Here is a 20,003-nt window from a genome sequence, read left to right as displayed (position 1 = left end):
AAAAAGGTGACTACTGATAAGAAACACTGGATTAATTGCATAGAGTGAAAGATTGAACTTCCTCAAACAGCCTACAGGAATCACCACAGACCATTAAACTAATGACTACGTGGTGCTTTGCCTGTATGAGCGTAGGCAATGGTTTACTTATGATACTGGAAGATAAAGAACGTTTGATTGAGGGTTATTTTAAAGAAATAAATGTGCTACCTGTAACTTTTTGTTATTTTTTCCATCACGCAACAGCTTGCCACCCATAAAGAGCAATTAAATTATTTATGTCAATCTTACCTCTCTATTCAATTCAATTCAATTTTATTTGTATAGCGCATATTTACAACAACAAGTCATCTCATAGCGCTTCACAAATGCAGAGACAGAAACACCCAACAATCCAAAACATCTGGATTCCCTATAAGCTTCAGCAGTCCGCAAGCAGTCCGCAACAGTGGTAAGGAACCGAAAACCCCCAGAGGGGAAAAAAAAACCTCCGACAGAACCAGGCTCAGGGAAAGACAGCCATCTGCCTCGACCGGTTGGGTGAGAGTGGGATGAATTATACAATTTAGTTTACAGCTAAACAAGTTATTAGAATTTATTGTCCTTTTGTAGCAGGACCTCTCTATTGGAAAGCACAGATTTAAATGTGCAATTTGAATAACAATGACTTGCTTCCACCATAAAAATAGATAGGTCTCCTGGCATCTGTTTATAAAATACATATTTAATGTCATTTTCTTTTTAGGCATATGTTGTGGGTACGTTTTAAGGTGAAGCACACGTTTCGCCCTTGTGACCTCTGACCCCTTACGTCAGACACACCAGACCCCGCCTCCTCGGTCTTTGCGCCGCTCTGTACGGCTTTGCCCTCCGGTGCATTTTTTAAATATGCCGGGGGGAGGGCTCCAGCGGAGTTTAATGTTGGAGTTACCCGCTAGATAAAACTACCAAGTCTGTTTCCAGCATATGTTAGTAATCAATAAAGACTGCATGAAACTGGTAAAAAATATCATGTTATCGCTTTGTTTTTTAATGTGAATGCATTGTTTCGTTGTGTACTGTGAACCTCTGTCGCCCCCTGCTGGCGCCCTTCGAATAGAACCTTCCAAAACACAAGAAATGGCCATCTAACAAATTACGCATGCGCAGTAGACGGCGCTTTAAAACAAGTCTTGAGGAGGGAACATGAAGGCACTTGCAGGTGGACTTGAATTGTAGTCGAGGTAAGCTCGAAATGTATTAATGCATGTTAGTAAAAACGGCTCCGTGTGAGCGGTGACCGTTACGACACGGTCGTTACAGCTGTGTCGCTCCGGACGCGCATTTTGTTGGTGAAACTAGCCGGCTAACGTTAGCCAGCTAGCTAGCTGTTATTGTTTTTCATGATTTCGCGAGAACCAAAATGGAGGAGATGGCTGCTGCCAGTGTCCTACACAGCCACTCCCGAGTCCTTGTTTGAAGCCCTCACACTGAAATGTCTGCCTCTGTGCACTGCTTAGAAGTTAAATTCCTCCTAAACCGCCTACTTTGTTTCCGAATTCCCGCTATTGTGTTCGTACTGCAGTGTTAATGTAGCTTAGCTTAAATATTCAGACCCGGCGAGCAATTTTAGGAAAGGGATGCCCCGGATCATGCACACTTTATTCTCAAAGTGTTCTTTGGTTTGTCCAAGTATTAATTGTTAGTGTTTGTTTTTGGCTCCCAGCTCAAAGGCGGCATGCTCTCAGCCGTACAGACACCAATCACACCACAAATGTCTTTTTTTGTTCTTTGATTTGCAGGACAGCAGCTGCTAAGTTCACATGGGAAGTAGCTGTGGTTAAATTGCATCGCTGAGGCGTTGCAGGATGAAAAGTGGCTGTGTTCGCCATGACTCTGAGATCCACACTGTTTCCACACACGGGATTCAAGCAGCACGCTAACGCCATCGACTTTGACAAAACGCATATCGGCGTGGCCACCGTGAGTCCTGTAAGCGTAAAGAGGGAGTCCTGCGACTTTGTTATAGATGTTCAAGACGTGCAAGGGGGCGAGATCCCAAGCAGATCAAAGGACTTAGAGCAGAATTACATGACAAGCAAAGTTGCACTCGCTGCTACAGTTGCCGAAGTAGTTCAAGGAGACAATAAAACTGTGGGGATATTGTCCCCTGTCAGACCAATGGGGGGTGAGGGAACCCCGGTGAAAGGTAAACCCCTCTCTGTTGACAATATGGATAATCCTCAGATGGCTGTGAACAATAACCCAAAGGATGCCGGTGCTGATGACAGTGCGAAGGGGGTCGTCCCTGGAGTCCTTGGCACAGCATCCATTGAACTTTCCTCTGAGGGCAAGTGGAGGAACATCAGGAAGACCCCTGCCAATCCCCACACACAAGCCAACTGCCTCCGGCAGATTCTCCTCCTACAACTGGACCTCATTGAACAACAGCAACAACAGCTGCAGTCTAAGGACAAAGAGATAGATGAGCTCAAAGCAGACAAAGAGACAGTATGTAAAAGTTTATTCTTCAATATTTTTGTGGTATATAATGTGTTACTTTGGTATGACACAAAATCGAGACTATACATAAATTTAACTGTTAATTTTCTTGTCTTTTGCAGCTGCTTGCACGTATTGAGCGCATGGAGCGCCGCCTGCAGCTTACAAGGAAAGATCCACCACGTGACAAGCGCCTTTTCCAGCCCCTGGAGCCTTGGACCCCTGACAAAGAGGACATGTGGGACCTGGACATTGAGGAGAGTCCACAGCCCAACACAGCCACTCCACTGCCCTTTAGTCGGGGTGGCAAAGGTCAAAAAAGGTAACGGAAAACACAGAAACACAGCACCAGGCCACATTAATGAAGTGCACAAAATGATGAATTATATTCTTGTGCAGTTCATCAAAATCTTGTCATCTAGTTTGCTCAATTTAGTTACTGATGCAAAAGTCAAACAAAATGGAATTCATAACTCAAGTTTCTTTTCCTATTGAGACACTTAACTTTACACACCTCTTTTTTTTCCTCTTGCTCACGCAGGAAATCTTGCTTTGGAGATTCAAAAGTTCAAAAATCTCGGGGCAAAAGCGCCAAACTTAGCCCCCAAAAGCCTGAAATTCAGCCAGGCTCTCCCAATCAAAGAGAGCTGCGCAGTAAGGAAACCCCAGAGAAGACTGTTCCTGTGCGATCAGGGGCAGAGAAGGACATTTTGCTCCCATGCAAAGAGGAGCCTGAGCTGAGCTGTCAGATGGAAGATCTGCCCTTCATGTCTACCACAGAGATGTATCTCTGTTGCTGGAACCAACCTCCTCTGTCCCCTCTGCGTGAGACTTCCCCTAAAAAGGAGGAAGAGGTGGCCAGTGAGTGGACTCCTCATGTAGTACATGATATGCTGATTGTTTGTAAGCCTAACCTATATCCCATCTTTAATCACTTTATCCTTTAAATGCAACGCACTATCTGTGAATAACTTCTTCTTTCATTCCTTCTACCTCCTAGTTCCTTCTTGGAGAGAAAATCACATAGAGCCCTTGGATGAAGACCCCTCCTTCAACCCTCCTGAGGTGAGACAAACGTAAATTCTTCCTTCAGAGTTATCTCACATTACATATTAAAGCATTTAACTTGTGAATTACACATGTGAATTTGTGCTTCCATCAAGCCGCTGGACGACGGAGTGTTTTTGAAACGTCACATGAAGCTCGAGTTGGATGAAAAGAGGAGGAAAAGGTACCAAACACTGACTTAAATTATTAGTTTAAAAAAAAGAAAGTCCTTTTTGAGTTTTACCAGAGCCTGACTTGTACTGAGAAATGCAACAGCCTGTGATTGTTTCATTTTGGTTATTAGAGAGTTGTCACCAAGACATGCACAAGTAGGGATATTTTAATGTTGTATAATGAACCAGTCAAAACCAGTAACAGCTGTAGCAGTAAAGTTTAGACTGAAATTCATTTGGTTATTAAAAAAAATAAAATCACATTTGATGAGAACAGAAAAATAAGACACCAAAAACAAAGGAGGCCATTAACCTCTAATACCCCTCTAAGCGTAAATACCGCAGTACACCAAAGTTATAAAACTACTGTTTTGAATTTCCCTTCTGGGATGAATAAAGTATTTTTCATTTCATTTTCCACCACTGTGATGTTGCTGGTGGGACACAATTGTACTGGCTTACAGTGTGTGCCAAACGTCCGTGTGTCCCTGGATTCATTCCAATACATCTACAATCAGACCAGGGACGTCCTGGCGAAAAACGATACAAATCACCACTTGTGTGTCCCATTCGTCGGTCTCGGTGGTCACGATAACCCCACCTCCAGACCCTGACGTACTCAGTGCTTTTCTCTGGCCCAACAAAGAGTTGGTGCCTGAAAAGCACCAGTTCTGAGAGCCTGGAGCCGGTGCTTTGGTGGTGGAAACACAAAGAACTGGTGCTAAGTCAGCCACCGGCTCCGAACCAGTGCTGGAACCTGTTTGGTGGAAAAGGAGAGCAAGTAAACTGCACTGTAGTAAAAATAAAGTGTTTTTTTTGTGGAGAGAAAAGCCTGTAAATTGAACAATAAATAATTTTGTGTACCTGCAAAAGTCTGTAACAGGCTAATTCACCTTGTAAGTATCCACTGAAACATTATTAGTCATAGTATAATCAAAAATAAATGCCCTTTAAAAACATATCATTGGCACATCTGTAGGACAATTTCATGTTACTTCCAACATATGCACCAATACTTACACTCATTCATAGACCCAGAAATGGTCAAATGATTCCTTTAATGTTTACTATATGTAAAATATTTATCTTGTTAGGTGAGTTTTTAAAGCTTACAATTTTGTACAGATATAAACACACACCGTGGTTCATCTTTCAAGCTTAGTGAATGACTGATTGAATTTGTGAGGTAGTGTGATACCCACTCAGCCCCAGTGAAATATTTATTTCAGGCTTTTTCATGTGCAGAGGACTTTTTGGCATCCTCCCAAAGAGATTTAAGTCCATGCTGATAGAAAATCTATCTATTTTTTCATTTCCTTAAGCATCATAGACATTTTTGTTAATCAAAACGTTCACATTTCCATCAAAGAAGTTAAGACAGACGTTATTGGTTTTATTGTTCATGGACGGATCATGCTCACTGTCGTGCGTAGCCGCCCCCTTAAAGACTCATTCTGAGTCAAGAAAAACCCTCCCGCACATGAATCATCTTGTGTCGTGGCTTCAAGGCAAACGCATGACTTACCGGCTCTTTCTTCAGGGAAGCTCTGCAATTCCTCATTAGATCCTTCCTCTTCCCGCCTTTTTAATTAACCTTGTGTGGGATTTCAGATGGGACATCCAGCGTATCAGAGAGCAGCGCATGTTCCAGCGTTTGCAGCAGCGCATGAACAGAAAGAAAGTGGTCCAAGAGACTGAGCCAGAGCTGTCGTCCTTCTATCCCGACACCGAAGATGGTACGTCTGCACTGTTCAGTATCAGGATGCCTGAATTCAGCGAGGTGCAGCATAATGCCGTGACACAGATGCGATGTTTAACTTCATTCTTTTATTTCTTCCAGTTGAAACTATAGTGATCACGCCCTTCTTGCCTGTGGTTGCATTTGGCCGGCCGCTGCCCAAACTCACACAACAGTAAGTTAGAGGTGTTTTTTCTGGTTCTGTCACATTTACTGTGCAATTATTTCAGGTTGAATTATTTTGATGCTTCTGCACTGCATTAAGCACATGAAATGGCAAGAGGAAGAATTCAACAGATGGGTCATTTATTGGTAAAAGTATGTATTTATGGCTGTTTACTGAAATAAGTAGGTTGCTGATTTTGGTACAGTCTGCTGTAAGAGAGTCAAAATCACTTTTCCTGCTTCCAGGTTTGTTATAAATTATAGTAAAATCTAACATGAAGGGTGTACAGAACAGCTTCAGTGGTTCTTGTAATGGAATCATCAGTTTTAATAGCTTATTAATCAGGATTATTAATATAACTATTCCTTCAGTGAGTATTTTTTTTTGGTGTCAAGCTCAGACTGCAAGGCTTTGTAAATTCTCTAATTAAAAGCTGAGCGCAGAGAAGAGAAGAGAGTCTGCTTTTCTTCCCAAATGCCTTAAATTGATATTTGCACAAGCTCATAAGAGAAGTAGAAACCCACGCGAGAAAGAAAATCAAATCAAAAGCATGGCGAACATTCCAACAGGGCTGAAAATCACAGTTATTTTGATTGTCGATCAAGTAATCAATTAGTTGTTTGGTCTATAAAATTGTTTTTAAAAAAATGTCCATCAGTGTTTCCCAAAGCCCAAGATAACTTCCTCAAATATGTTTTGTCCCCAACCCAAAGACATTTCATTTACTGTTGGAGAGCTGCAAAGAAACAAGAAATATTTTTACTTAACAAGCTGAAATCAGAGACTTTAGATTTTTTTTTTGAGATTTGGGATTTGTTCCCTCATTACATGGAGGATTTTCCAGTTATTTAAATACACTTCAAGGAGACCACAAGAGTTGAAGGAGGAGCTTAGAGCGAGAGAAACGGGTGTATTCTACACATCATGTCTTTTATAAAGTTGGTCTGAACGCTGATCCTTTGTGGTCATGCAGTAAGCCATAAATTACTGGTGTTGCTTGAAAGTGAACAGATTTCTTCAGCTCCTCCGTCCCCGTCTCTTCCTCGTATCTCTCTCTGAGATACTTGTCGGGAGGAGCTGAGACAAGGGAAGCGAGGAGACATGTTGGCATAATGAAAAGCAGCCACGATGTTGTTTTCTCACTCCCCTCTCCCTTTTCTTTGGCTGCCACTCACTGCTGCTGTCAGGTCTTGTCCTACAGCTGCTCGAATTAGAAAAAACACTTTGAAAAATTCAAGCGTGCCAGAAAATACTGCAGACGCTTTGACAGCTCCCAGGGTTGTTTTTTTTATGTTAGAATACAAAAGGGGACTGGAGCGCACAGCTTAATTCAGTCTTTTATAGTGCAAACAGACTATGTTTCAACACTCTTTTTGCGTTAAACTCAGGATTTTTGTCTCAGAGTTCAAACGTTTGTCTGACAGGGAACCCTTAAAATCATCATGTAGCCTGAGCTAGGATTAAGACACATCTCACATCCTGAATCTAGAGACTGTGAAGGCCATTTTTAGAGTCATGAAATCATTGTGTAACAACTTGGGCCCTGTCTCTTTTACTAAAATAATTTGCTGGTTGCTTGAGCTTCAGCAAGTTAAGATACAGAGATTTAAATGTCAGTGTTATTGTGATAATGGAACAGCGTCAGTGGCGTTGACTCAGCTTTTCTCCAGTTACCCAGAAGAACTTGAAGTTGTTCTTGTGTGTTTTCACTCCTGAATTGAAAGTAAATTGTCTGGACGCTGCTTTCCTCCAGGAACTTCGAGCTGCCTTGGCTGGACGACCGAAGCCGATGCCGCATCGAGGTGCCCAAGAAACACACGCCTCACCGGACCTGCCGGAAGTGAAACCTACGCGGCGTCAAACAGCGGAGAGATGCTGCTCCACCCCCAGACGCTACATTTGTCTGTGTGTCTGGGGGTGGGGAGGGATAAATCATTAGTCGCTGTGTATAACTGCTGCTGCTTTCAGTCTGTGGGAGAGCAAATGACTCTCCAGCCTCAACACGTCACCACAGACCAGCTGATCTCCTGCAGAATATTGGCTTTGGGTGTCCTTGATATTTCTGGTCTCTGTGCACCTCTGAAAGGGAGACTTAAAGCTGCAAGATTACAGTCCTCATGTTAGCAGCTGTCGACGATTACCGCAGAGTTATATGCATGTTCTGTAACATGTCTGAGATTCATTTTGTTGGAGCCGTGCCATGCGAAAACACAAGTGGAGTTCCTGTCGCTTTTTTTATGCATAGTGGTCCAACAGGAAAAACTGGGGACTCTAATCTTGAGAGCACTTCATCTTGAGTTGCGTTTCCACCCAAAGTAACCCGAACCTTAAGTCTGTAGAATTTCTTTTCAAGGAGTTAAAGGCGTCCTTTACACCGCGGTCTAAATACCCTGGAAGATTTGGCGAATTAGGCAAACGTATAGAAAACGCAGCGGCTGTTTTTACATATCATTTTTGTGCACGACTGTACCGTAAATTGTTGTCGCTCCATCCGTCATACGCTTTCTTCTGCAAGTTCATGTGTCGAAGCACAATGAACAACATACAGCTACAGATCTTTAGAAAAGGGCGGCTGAAATGAGACGCTGCAAGTTCTCGACCAGTCATGAATGTTCAGCACTTGTAAGCCCAACCCACGAATTTTTGTAATTTGACGTTGAATCTAATTTTCGTGCGGTGAAAAAGGCACCAAAAATGTTCCTATTTTCCGTGGTGGAAACGCAGCTTTATTTTGCCATTTTGACTGAAAGTAGAGCTTAAACTGTTCATCATTGAGCAATACAGCTTCATCCTTTTGCTCTGGGTAGTTTTACCGCAATCATTCTCCCTGCCTAAGTGGAAAAAAAACGTCAAAATCCGACTGTATCGTGCTGTGTATTGCCTATATCGTTGTTCGCACACAACTTCAATAAGATTTTATCAATGTTCAGTGTGATATTGGGAGTTTTGAGCCAGCATGATTTCATATATTCTAAAAGAAAAAGTACTTGCAGTTTTTGAGCCAATCCAGTGTAAGGAGGGAAAAAATTAAGCAACCAAATGGTTGTTCGTTGTCGTCCGAGGGTTTGTTTCATGGAAATTAAAGGCACGGAAAATTAGACGGGTGGTAAACTTGGCGTGAAACCCAGTGATCTGTTCCCTGTTTTGTTTCTATTAGTTCCTTTTCTTTTATATGTGAGTTGCATGGACTCTATTTAGCTGTTTAAAAAATAAGAAGATGATAGCATGGCTTCACCCCAGAATGGAGATAATCTCTGCTCATTGGACAACAAAATATAGTTCTTGAAAGCATGATTTTTGGCTGCTGTATTCAGCGACAGCCCGAACAGCCTCATCATAATCTGATAACAGTTCTGATCTTGATTTTCGTGTTTCCAATCTTAACAATACGCTTACATCCAGTAAATATAAATCAAGTTATGTGTATGCATTTGGTCTCTCGAGTTCAAGACGTTCAAGGGAGCCGTTTTAGACGATAAATAAGCTTTCTAGCTGTAGTTCTAGCGACGTGCGCCAGTATGCTCTTTAACATGCTGCCAGTTAATCTCTCCGACGTAATCTCGGTCGCAGTCTTTGTTTTCTGCCGGTGTTACTTCTTCTTCTTCCTCGCTGCGTTCGCTCAAACTGTTCTACGTATGATGCAACGGCTTTCTGCAGCTTCAACACTTCCAACTGCTACGTGAAGGCAGATTTTGGAAAGTTGATTTTTGTTTTGTTTTCCTGTACATAGCTTTCAGAAACAAATGTACATAAAACATGGCTGTTATTTTTTTATTATTTAATGTCGGAAGTGTTGAGTACATTCAATATTGTTCTATGATTGTATGTTGACAAATTGACAGTTTTGAAAGTTACATTTTTTTGGAATAAAAATGAATATGTCTATGATACGTGGATCCACTTGTGTTGTATGTTTTTGGCTTGATTAGAAAGAATTTTTCTGAATGTTATTTTTAAAGCTGATATCACAGTTTAAAAGTTCAATTTTGAAAAAAATCGAACCACAAAGAAGCGGGTTTTCAAAGAATTAGAGCCAGATCTGTGTTGACTTGCTAAAATAATATTCTACACACACAAAGTAATTTAAATCTGGAAAAAAAATGTTTATTGAATAAAGAAAAAAAACAGGACAGTTTCTCAAAAATAAACACCACTGACTCCTTATTAACATTTTGGTGTAAAATTCTGCTGATCTCTCTCTTTCCACGGCAGCTGAACATACCTTTCTCTGTCAAATAAACCATCCTATTAGTGAATTTAGACAGATGCTTGTAGACCATCTTCCGTTCCATTCACAAATATGATCAAAATCCATTAATTGGGGGGCTAATAATGTCTACTTTCTTGATGAAAATGATACAAAGAACACCAAACCTTCCTCGAGTACAAAAACCTCTGACACTTCTATACCTCAACCATAGAAAATTTCACCCTCTGTTATATCACCAGCTTTCATCTGGGTTCCTGTTTGTAATTAGTGTTAATTTGTGAAAGCATCATGCCTTGAGGAGTTAGTATTTACACAGACAGTGAAAGAAATGTTCACTTTCAATTTGTCGTTTGGCAAAATCTTAACTGAGACAAGAATTTGCTAGACCTATGAAGGGTAATGACTTCTTTTTCTTTGATAAAATACATATTACACGCATAAAATGAAAAAAAAAAAAACATAAAACACCTCAAACAGAAAGCCATACACCTTTTATAACTGAGCCCGTCTGCCGAGGCAGCTTAGTGCTCTGCCGGTTACACCTTCAAAAGAATCTAGACACAGAGATCCGAGTATGTTTGTATCTGTATTCGCGCCGTCACCACAGTGCTCCCGTCGTCCTGCAGCGCGTTCAGTCTCTCCGGAGGTTGTTCAGACGCTGCTCCAGGTCGGCGTCGGCGTCTGCCAGGGCGGCTTGGGGCTCGGCCTTCTTTCCTCCGGCCACCGACAGGCTTCCTCCGGTGCTCGGAAGACCTGGAGTGAACATGCAGTGGACATCCGGTGTTACAGGGAAATATCTCAAGAGTAAAATGTTTGTGCCTGAAGTTGTGGGTTGTTCTTACTTGAGAGCTCGTCGGACAGATTCAGGCCCAGCTCGTCCAGCACCTGGGAGACGATGGCGTCGCTACACAAGACACAATCACAATGACGATTAATTACTAACTTAAACAGCGTTAGTTATATGAGATTGTGGAGGGTGAATAAAGAAGAAAATCAAAGCTACCACCTTCGCAGAGTGCAGCACTTTAAAAAAAGTGAGGGACAGATTTTTTATTTAATTTTTTTTTTAAAGTCTTGTGACTTTCCATAATTCACCTCCACAGTGTCTTGTTTTTCCCTCCCTGCCTTGTCATCCAACCTCTGTTTGTAACACAGGCCTTATTTTAAATTACCTGTTTTGTTCAGCACTGAACCAAAACACAAACATTTACTGCAACTTAGCGAGAACATTTCTGGTTTGAATCCAGCCAAGGGCCTGTGTTGCATGTTGTACCTCTCTCACACCAGTTTTTCTGTCTGATTTTTGACTTCAATGATCTAATAAAGGCAAAGTATGCGGAAAAAATAATGTAAAAGAAAAAATTCTTGATATTAACTTCTGATGTATACTTTCTTTTGTGCAAAACAAGTATTGCTTGGTAAAACACGTCTGGTATTCTCCCACCAGTGTGACAAATATGTATTTTAAAGAAACTAACCACATCTGATACCGAACATTGGTACATTTACAACTGAGATTTCACAGTTACGTGAACGCACAGAGGAAAAGACGCATCTGAAGACTTTTTTAAATGCTAAATCTACCATTTTTCCTCCTCTTACTGACCACTGAGTCCAGGTAGCCTTTGTCACTGTGAGGCAACCAGCAGAGACAACATGAAGCTAGTTAGAACATTTTATTGTTCCTCTACTTAAAGTCTTCTGACTTTCCAATCTAGTCCAAAGCAGGTTGCCTTACTTTTTCACAAGGACAAAGAATCTATTGCAGGGTCTTGTAAACTTTAGCTCTCAAATTACAGGCAAAACAGAAAGTTCCCAAAATAGATGTGAGGCTCTCAGACAACCTCACAGCATCGTCCAGTGCCACCAGGAATGTGTTTTAAATCCCCTGCATGTAGAACAAATAGAAAAGAACTTGTGTACAGCAGAAATATGCCAATTTTAACCTGTGAGCAGACTAATAAATACATTCAAACATAATATGAGTTCTTGTGGTGTCGGACCTTGTTGGCCACCTATTTGCAGTTGAGTTTACTCTTGCACAGCTGTATTTTTGGATCATTTTTTTTCCATAGGTGAGTAGTGACTTAGGAATTTGACTGAACTAAATAAATAGTCGAGAACACTTGTAGAGTTTTTTCTAGGGATTAAACAAGATATAACATGTTAATCGGAGAGCTTTAGTGGTGCTGCAAGGCAGATTTCGTTGCATTTGGACAGAGTCGGGCTAGCTTTAAGCTAAGCTAGAAGGCTGCTGGTTTGAACTCCATATTCAAACATGAGAGTGGCAGTAAAAGATGAAGCTACAAGATGCAGGGTTGGAGGAGGAGATGTTGGGAAACAGACAGATATTATAATTGTGTTTCATTCCTTTGGGTTTCAGTTACCTCAAAAGGTACATTAAAGTTGTTGCACCAAATAGAAATAAGAGTTTTGTTGCTTGCTTCGGTCCCCTACCTTTCCTCCTCATCATCCTCATCTCCCATGGCGTCGTCGATGGCGTCGTTCATCATCTCCTCTTTCATGTCCATGATTTCACTCTGCCGCTCAAACTCCATCATGATCTTCTGAATCTGAGGCAGTTTAAGCTGCAGGAAAGGAATAAATAAGAGATTATCAACACATGTAGTTTATTGTATCACAGTGTGTTTCAGTGATCGTGTGACAGACCTGTCTGTTCATGGTGGCCATGGCTTTGGTGACGCCTTTCATAGCCTGCGCCATGCTGTTGTTGGACTTGAGCGTCTGGATCTTTAGACTGACGGCCTGAATGTTGGCTTTCATCATGATGAACTTCTTGACGTAGCGCCTCGTGCGAACCAAATCCTTGGCCATGATCTTTACAGCGTCCTGCAAAGATTGACATTATACAAATTATAGCTGTTTCTCTTTCTTTCCTACAAGTTAAATCTCTCCTCATGAGCTCTACTAACCATTTGTCCCTGTTTGGCCATTTTCTTAATGTCAGCGATGATCTTCTTCTCCTGCTGCTCCAGTTTCATTCGCTCTCGGTCCAGTTCTCTCATGGCTCGGTTGAGCGCCCTCTGATTCTGCCTCAGCATCTCCTCCGGAGTCTTTCTTTTACCAAATAGCATTTCCATCTGGTAGAAAATTACCAAAGTAGAATGTCAGATGGACTCAAACTACACAGTTGCTGTCCAAAATAGCATCTTATAGAAAAACAACACACAATAGCTAAAATTATGTTTATTATGATCAATATCTGTTTATTTTGGACTGTTGGTCAGTAGAGCTGCAACGCTTAATCGATTAGTTGTCAACTAATAAAATAATTATTCTGTTCTATTATTCAACTATTTTGATAATCGATTCAGAGGTTTCAGTCATTTCTTGAAGTAAAAAAAGTCAACATTCTCTGATTTAAGCGTCTTACCTTTAAATATTTTCTGTTTTTTCTCCTCCTCTATGACAGCAAATTGTCTGTTCTCAGACATTTTATCAAACAAACAACTAATTGATTATTTGAGAAAACAAGCACTAAATGACATCCTCACATGTCTTGTTTCATCCACAGCACAAAGACATTCCATTAAATAACGTAGACAAGGATCTGAAAATATTCAAATTTAATAAGCTGGAATCAGAGCATTTTGTCTTTCTTTTTTTTTTCTTGAAAAACTACTTAAACTGATTAATCGATTCTTTAAGTAGTTGGCAATTGATATAATCACTGACAAGAAATCAATGTATGGGTTAATCATTGCAGCTCTACAGTTGGTTGGACTAAACAAGACATTTAATTCCTCTTTTTTTTTTTTTTTTTATTTGGACTTGTTCTTTTTGTGGCGCTGTGTGTCACAGTGTGCGGCTTTTCTCGGGTGTGACCCCAGAGTGTGTGTATTTTTTTTTCTTTTTTTTTTTTTTTTTTCTTTTTTTTTTTTTAATTTGAACACATGCTAACAAGATAAACAAACTACCAACATTATTATTGTTCAGCTAATCAAACAGCTCTAGTCATGCAAGTAGTTGTGAAATCTTGGGGTTTTTCCACCTGAACTTTTTAGTCCACCAGAGTAACAACATTTACACCGTAAAGTACAAAATACTGACAGTTTGTCCGCATATAAATCAGTTTCTAACACAGTTTCAACCATGTCAGTAAACCCCGTGTTTCCTTCACTATACTACTCAGCAGTTAGTTTTATGATCGGAGGCCTAAAGTCTAATTTCAGCCGTGTTTAGCTCGGCTGTCCACCCAGATCTGTCTCCACTGCTTTCATTAAAGTAGCTGGAAGCAGCAGCTGGGACTGAAGCCAGCGGCCTCAAACTGGGCCTACAGAGAGTCGGTCTCACCGTGAACCGGGCTCGTCGGTAAGAAGAAGGTTATTCAGACGGTAAACGGTGCTCAGGGCGTCTTCTCCGACTTCACTTCGACACTAATTTAAACGATTATTTGTTTTCTTTCCGACACTTCCGTGTTGCGATAGTTTCACTTCCAGGAAGTGACGTCATCGCGTACGCGACAACAGACGTCAGTTTTACCGTTACGTCACTGCTGTCAAACTACCAACATAACAAGACAGGAAATAAAAAGACCGAAACCACAATAAAGTCTCATTCATAAATCTGACTTTTTATTACTGACTGTAGTCGAAGAAGTATTCAGATTTTTAGATTATTGCATAAAATATATAAATATACATTTAACATTTATAAACACACACACACACACACACACACATATATAAAACCTCTTGAATCTTATATGTTTGTACTGCAGTGTGGATATTGTCTATATTGCTGTCTTCAACACTGCTTTGCTCAGTTACAATTTGTGCTAAACAAGAATCAACTTGATCAGATATAAATGGAGATTTAAAATAGAAATATGAATAAATCTTAAGCATTACATTTCATCTCTAATAGCAATACACACACTGGCAAATGTAAACATGTATATTCAGGGAACTTTATTTGTTATGCCAGTTCACATTCACATGTTTGTGGTACGAAATTTGTTTTTTTAAAGAACAAGCCTAATATATAATAAGTATAATAAAATTTTGCATATAGATGTACGCAAACACACATCTTCTATTTTAAGGAATGTTCTTATCACGTCTTGTTGTCATTGCACAGTGTTCTGTATAAATCTGCATCGCTACACTGTGGAAAAAATCTTCTACCATTCTATCAGTACTGCATTGTGGTGACGTTTTATACATGCATTAATCAGCAGTAACCCTGACATCTTTGGACACTATCACTCTGCATTAAGATTTATTACATGTGATAATCATAATTCTCAGCACTGTGGGTTGTATGCTATTGGACAGCCCTTAAAGGTGTGATAAACTTTGGGTTTTATTTATTTATGAGGCCCTGACTGTTTTCTCCCCTTACATTACCTCATTACACGCTCATCTGATTGGATAATACTGCAGGTGCCGGTTGTTTTTAGTCACTGTGCATCTGCAATAACCTACTGAACAACTATTCTTTAAATCAAATTCAGATTCTAGATCAACTCAGGTTTTTAATTTCATCTTTATTTAATTTCAGCTGCTCTTTTTTTAGTTGATTCACTTATTTATAAACAACTGCTCATATTAATGTTTCATTATTTTACTCATTTACATCATCCTGTCTTATCCAAATATTTGAAGATTATGTTTACACTCATTGACTACCTTATTAAGTACACCTGTGCTGTCTAATGTAATCTAATAAAACTGCTACCATTTTATGATACCTCGAATGTCCTGTTTTTGTTGGCATTGCCAGAGGTCAAAGTACTGAACTATATGATGTTCAAAGGTGTTACTAGTAGGCCATTCTGCTCACTATGTGTGCCTATCTTGTTTTGGATAAAGTATTGTTTCAAAAAGGACGACGTGTCTTTTTCTTTTGCTTATTTTGTCTTTCCAAAAGAAGTAGCAAACGTTAGGCTTTTATTTTGTAGGAGGTAGGACTGTACATTCGCTCACACTGTGGTCAGCTTGACGCAACTGAGTAGCACATGTGCGTAGTTCACGTTAAGTCCACAAACATGTCTGCATGGAGGACAGTAGGATGCTTGAACAAAGGTAACACTAACTATTAGGACCTAACTCTTAATAACAGACTGTCAGTGAAATGTATGGACTCGTCTTTTAAGGATTAAAGGACTCCTCAGGCCGCTGAGCTGACCTTCTCTAGGACATTCTTTGTGCAGTGGACATACTTCCACCTTTATTAAGATGTGGGTTTTCAGTTTTGCACATCAGCACAAGCTGCTACTTGTTTGGAGATTGCGTACACCTGCATCAGTCTTAGGAGTTTGCTCTCAGGTTGCATCTTATCATTTCTCACCTACCCTGCGTTACCCAGAGGACAGAAGCGTCCACCCTGCAGCCAGGAGACGCCTCAATGTCCAACACAAGCCTGTAGAAGGGCTGCAGGGCCGTAAGAGGGCTGCTCAGAACAAAGCCCTGAAAAATGAGATGTTGCAGAAGTGGAATCAGCAGAGGGGAGATGACAACAGAGTGTCATCTGAACTCAGGAAGCTGTGTCTGGAAGATTTCCCTGCAGACAGGGAGAGGCAGTGGAGACAGAAGTCAGCGCCGGACTCCAAAGCTGAGGAATCTGAGATAGTTTTTGGCGTTGCTCCCTGCCTGCTGGCGCTCACTCAGGGCAGACGGAAGGCCTGGAAGCTGTTTGTAAAAGAAGGTGAGGCCTCTCGCAGGGCATCTGTGGTAAGCGTGTGTGAGGAGGCTCATCTGAGAGGAGTGCAAATTCATCGGGTCAGCAAGAGGGATCTGGACAAGATGTCTGCTGGAGGAGTGCATCAAGGGGTGTGTCTGCAGGCCAGTCCTCTGCGTTATCTCACTGAGGACTCTGCACTCGAAAGAAAAGACTCTGGCCTTCCTCTGTGGCTCGTCCTGGAGAGAATTCAGGACCCGATGAACCTCGGTGCCATCCTTCGCTCTGCTTACTTCCTGGGTGTGGACAGAGTCGCCAGCATTGTTGGCCACAGCTGCCCACTGTCTCCGGTGGTCAGCAAGGCCAGCTCTGGTGTCATGGAGGTAATCGAGGTGTACGGGTATGAAAACCTTGGAGATATGTTGAAGTTGAAGGCGGCGCAGGGCTGGCAGGTGGTTGGAACAGTGGGGACTGAAGCAGAGGACAAGTCCCGGGTTCCTGTCACCAAGTGTTCTGACTTTCAGATGACCAAACCCACGCTGTTGCTGATGGGAGGTGAAGGGGAAGGACTGTCCCAGGAGCTGCTGTCTCTGTGCCAAACTCTCCTCACCATCCCTGCTGGTAGAGATCTGACTCCCGGCATCGAGTCCCTGAATGTCTCTGTGGCTACAGGCATCCTGCTGCACTCTTTGCTGCACTCCAGGAGGCCGGCCAGATGATGACACCAAAGATATCTGCTTCACCAAAGACTCAAGAGAACTGAGGATTAGCCATAACATGAAGAAGAACAGCATAGATTTCATTTGAATATTGAAGGGGACACATTACATTGAGGGGCCTTCTGCTTTCTGGTGAATCTTTGTGCACCAGTTTGTGTCATTTCTGCATCAATTTACAGTAGAAATGTCTTTATTTATGTAAAGGAATGCATAAAATGCAGGCTCCAGGTGGCAATTCAAAATAAAATGCAACATATATGGATTCAAATGTATTTTTTTTTTACAATTGATTCAGTGGTTGTTGGAGCTCATATTTCATATTTTGAAGGTAAAAAAAAAAAAAGATCTAGCACTTAAGAAAAACAACCCACTCCTGTCTGAGGCTTTTGATTCATTTATTAATGATTTTAGAGTGGATTTGCAAAATGCACATTTTCTGAATATTGAGAAGGACATATCACCTGTCTGGTTAGCATCGTTGCCTCGCAGCAAGAAGGTCGCTGGTTCACATCCCGGTGAGGACACCTGGGATCTTTCTGCGTGGAGTTTGCATGTTCTTCCTGAGCAGCATGGGTTCTCTCCGGGTTCTCTGGCTTCCTCCCACACAGTCCAAAAACACGTTGAGGTTAATCGGTGATTCTAAATTGTCCGTAGGTGTGAATGTGAGTGTGCTTGGTTGTCTGTCTCTAAGTGTAGCCCTGTGATAGACTGGTTACCTGTCCAGGGTGTCCTCTGCCTTCGCCCTAAGTCAGCTGGGATAGGCTCCAGCCCCCCGTGACCCTAGTGAGGCTTAAGCGATGTATAGATAATGGAAGGATGGATATCACCTGTCTCCTCCTGATCTCTTTGCCCGTGGTGAACAGAACCACATGTTGAAGTATGTAATTGAATATTTCAGTGTAATCCTTCAAAGGATATGGTTGATTTTTTTAAAGCTCATTTGAGTATTTTTAGAGTCCATATTGTTGGATTTTACAGATATAGGCAGTATTTAAGAGAGTTATGGCTTCTCCACCAGAACTATGCTCCTTAACACTGTGAAAATAGGTTTAAAATGGCGTGAATCATCATGTAGGCAGAAGAAAATATATTAGAACAATGACATTTGTGGTCCATTCCAGGTTTCTTGGCCCTTCTAAAGTCAAATGCATGTATGTTTATAAAAGTAGCCGTATATCACTTCTTATATTTAGAGCCACAGTCACGAGATCAAATGTTGAATTTAAGAAGACTGCCATAATTTTGAAACTTTAATGTCTCAACTCACTGATTGATATGGGCAGGTGTATTCACAACTGATTTTGAGTCATTTACTCAACTTAAATAATTGTAATCAGAAAAATGAATTCTACTAAACTTTAAACTTCAGATCAGTAAGTCATATCTGTGACTCTCTTGTTGCCGACATTTTGAGTTGTGACTGCAGATGGAATTCAGAACATTCACGATTACACAAGTTCACTTGGCGCCGCAGTAAACTGTGACAATGAACCAGCATGCACCTCCCCTGAGTGGAATGCAGCCGTCACGAACACACCTGCGCCGCTGTGACTTGGCAAAATGGCTGCTGTGGAAAAAAAGACTGTGCAGATCTCTGGTGCAAAAGTCAGATCAGGTCAGTTTTATTTGTGTTGCTCAACATCACATGTGATGGTTTAAAGGGCTTGACACGCCCGCACATTATCGGCTTGTGACAAATCACAGGCGTATTAAAAACAAGAAAAGAAAAGGCCTACAGGAATAACAGCCCATAAAACCAGAGACGGATGGGAGAAAAAACACACTTGCAAAGTAAGACAAACTACAACATAATTAACCTTCATCTCCACCATTATAAAACCACTGGACTGAGTAATAGCAGCTCCATTTCCCGTCCTAAAACTGAACCTACATTAGTCAGCGCATCCACTCTTTCCAAGTGGACGACAGATATAGTATTGATTAAATAATCACACATCAGTTCTATATCTACCAACATTACTTAAGCCATGGCTGAATCTCCCAGCATGTGTGGCAGCACTATGAAAGCCTTCGTTTTATTCAGGCCTTGCATTCTATACTGTTATATATAACAAAGGTTTGTGGAGACATGATCGTTTGTCCTTTGCTGCAGCGATTTTTTTCTTTTTCCATTTAGCCTCAAGAGAATTTGTGAGATTCAGCCTTGATGTTGGGTGATAATGTGAGAATCACAGCTGATGTTCCAGTTTTTATCCCAAATGGTGTTGGATGGGGTTGAAGTCAGGGCTCTGTGCAGGCTACTCACACCAAACACAGAAAACTACTTCTTATTTTTTGAATGTTTGTGCATGAAAATAACCCCAGGCCAGAAATGTACATGCAGGACAGACAAGATAAATTTATATATGTAAATTTGAATGAGGAAAATTTGATTTCTGTGACTATCTGAGGAATAGTGACTGTGTACGGCATCAATGCCATTTTGCAAGGTGACAATTTTGCTCCTCGTCTTTATGTCCTTCATGGGTATTCCTATGGGATGCAGGATACAACCCTGTGCAAAATCATTTCAATGTTAAATAATTTCAAATTGCATTCCTGCTCAATAATTGCATTATTTCTAAACTGAGAAGCGCAGTCTTTCATCATATGTACAATCAAAAACAAATACTTTAGGAAGACTACGTTGAAAGTACTGGCCTCAAAATAGACACTGTGATTTCCAATCAGCCTAATCGCATGAATGTGTTTATACTTTCTTAGTTTTGGACTCGTGCTCTGTCTATCTGCATGTCGGCATCATGGCTCCACATGGAAAAGATTTTCCAGAGTATGTGAAAAAATGATCTAAAGACTATACAGAGAT

The 20,003-nt window shown here is 41.1% G+C and overlaps 3 protein-coding genes across 4 annotated transcripts; 2 read left to right on the top strand and 1 right to left on the bottom strand.

The window, feature by feature from the left end:
* Nucleotides 1-1,147: 1,147 nt before the first annotated feature.
* msl1b (MSL complex subunit 1b) lies at nucleotides 1,148-9,501 on the top strand. Of its 2 annotated transcripts, none has more exons than XM_008277765.1 (9): nucleotides 1,148-1,223; nucleotides 1,782-2,490; nucleotides 2,604-2,803; nucleotides 3,023-3,342; nucleotides 3,482-3,546; nucleotides 3,645-3,712; nucleotides 5,313-5,437; nucleotides 5,542-5,614; nucleotides 7,359-9,501. In XM_008277765.1, exons 2-9 carry the CDS (start codon nucleotides 1,870-1,872, stop codon nucleotides 7,447-7,449), a joined length of 1,563 nt encoding a protein of 520 aa, XP_008275987.1. In that variant the 5' UTR covers nucleotides 1,148-1,223; nucleotides 1,782-1,869; the 3' UTR covers nucleotides 7,450-9,501. The 2 variants fall into 2 exon arrangements, with proteins under 2 accessions (XP_008275987.1, XP_008275985.1); XM_008277763.1 differs by having other exon boundaries at nucleotides 3,023-3,384.
* A 186-nt stretch (nucleotides 9,502-9,687) lies between these two features.
* On the bottom strand, nucleotides 9,688-14,271 carry chmp2a (charged multivesicular body protein 2A). Its single transcript, XM_008277762.1, has 6 exons — nucleotides 14,130-14,271; nucleotides 12,749-12,916; nucleotides 12,486-12,665; nucleotides 12,273-12,403; nucleotides 10,658-10,719; nucleotides 9,688-10,568 (listed from the first exon to the last, which is right to left on the bottom strand). The coding sequence occupies exons 2-6, from the start codon at nucleotides 12,914-12,916 to the stop codon at nucleotides 10,447-10,449; spliced, it is 663 nt and encodes a 220-aa protein (XP_008275984.1). The 5' UTR covers nucleotides 14,130-14,271; the 3' UTR covers nucleotides 9,688-10,446.
* Nucleotides 14,272-15,823: 1,552 nt separating this feature from the next.
* Nucleotides 15,824-17,543, top strand: mrm1 (mitochondrial rRNA methyltransferase 1 homolog (S. cerevisiae)). The gene has a single exon (XM_008277761.1). The coding sequence runs from the start codon at nucleotides 16,016-16,018 to the stop codon at nucleotides 17,174-17,176; it is 1,161 nt and encodes a 386-aa protein (XP_008275983.1). The 5' UTR covers nucleotides 15,824-16,015; the 3' UTR covers nucleotides 17,177-17,543.
* Nucleotides 17,544-20,003: the final 2,460 nt, after the last annotated feature.

The sequence above is a fragment of the Stegastes partitus genome, unplaced genomic scaffold (genome assembly GCF_000690725.1).
Source record: "Stegastes partitus isolate 25-593 unplaced genomic scaffold, Stegastes_partitus-1.0.2 Scaffold107, whole genome shotgun sequence".
Classification (NCBI taxonomy): Eukaryota; Metazoa; Chordata; class Actinopteri; family Pomacentridae; genus Stegastes; species Stegastes partitus.
The sequence above is the reverse complement of the archived record's forward strand: the minus strand, read 5'-3'. Positions and strand labels throughout refer to the sequence as shown.

Coding starts and splice junctions, on each gene's coding strand:
- msl1b (XM_008277763.1), top strand. CDS start 1,870: ATGACTCTGAGATCCACACTGTTTCCACACACGGGATTCAAGCAGCAC. Junction 5,438..5,541: donor CTATCCCGACACCGAAGATG/GTACGTCTGCAC, acceptor TATTTCTTCCAG/TTGAAACTATAGTGATCACG. Junction 5,615..7,358: donor CTGCCCAAACTCACACAACA/GTAAGTTAGAGG, acceptor GCTTTCCTCCAG/GAACTTCGAGCTGCCTTGGC.
- chmp2a (XM_008277762.1), bottom strand. CDS start 12,916: ATGGAAATGCTATTTGGTAAAAGAAAGACTCCGGAGGAGATGCTGAGG. Junction 12,666..12,748: donor TGGCCAAACAGGGACAAATG/GTTAGTAGAGCT, acceptor CAATCTTTGCAG/GACGCTGTAAAGATCATGGC. Junction 10,720..12,272: donor GAGGATGATGAGGAGGAAAG/GTAGGGGACCGA, acceptor TGTCTTGTGTAG/CGACGCCATCGTCTCCCAGG.
- mrm1 (XM_008277761.1), top strand. CDS start 16,016: ATGTGGGTTTTCAGTTTTGCACATCAGCACAAGCTGCTACTTGTTTGG.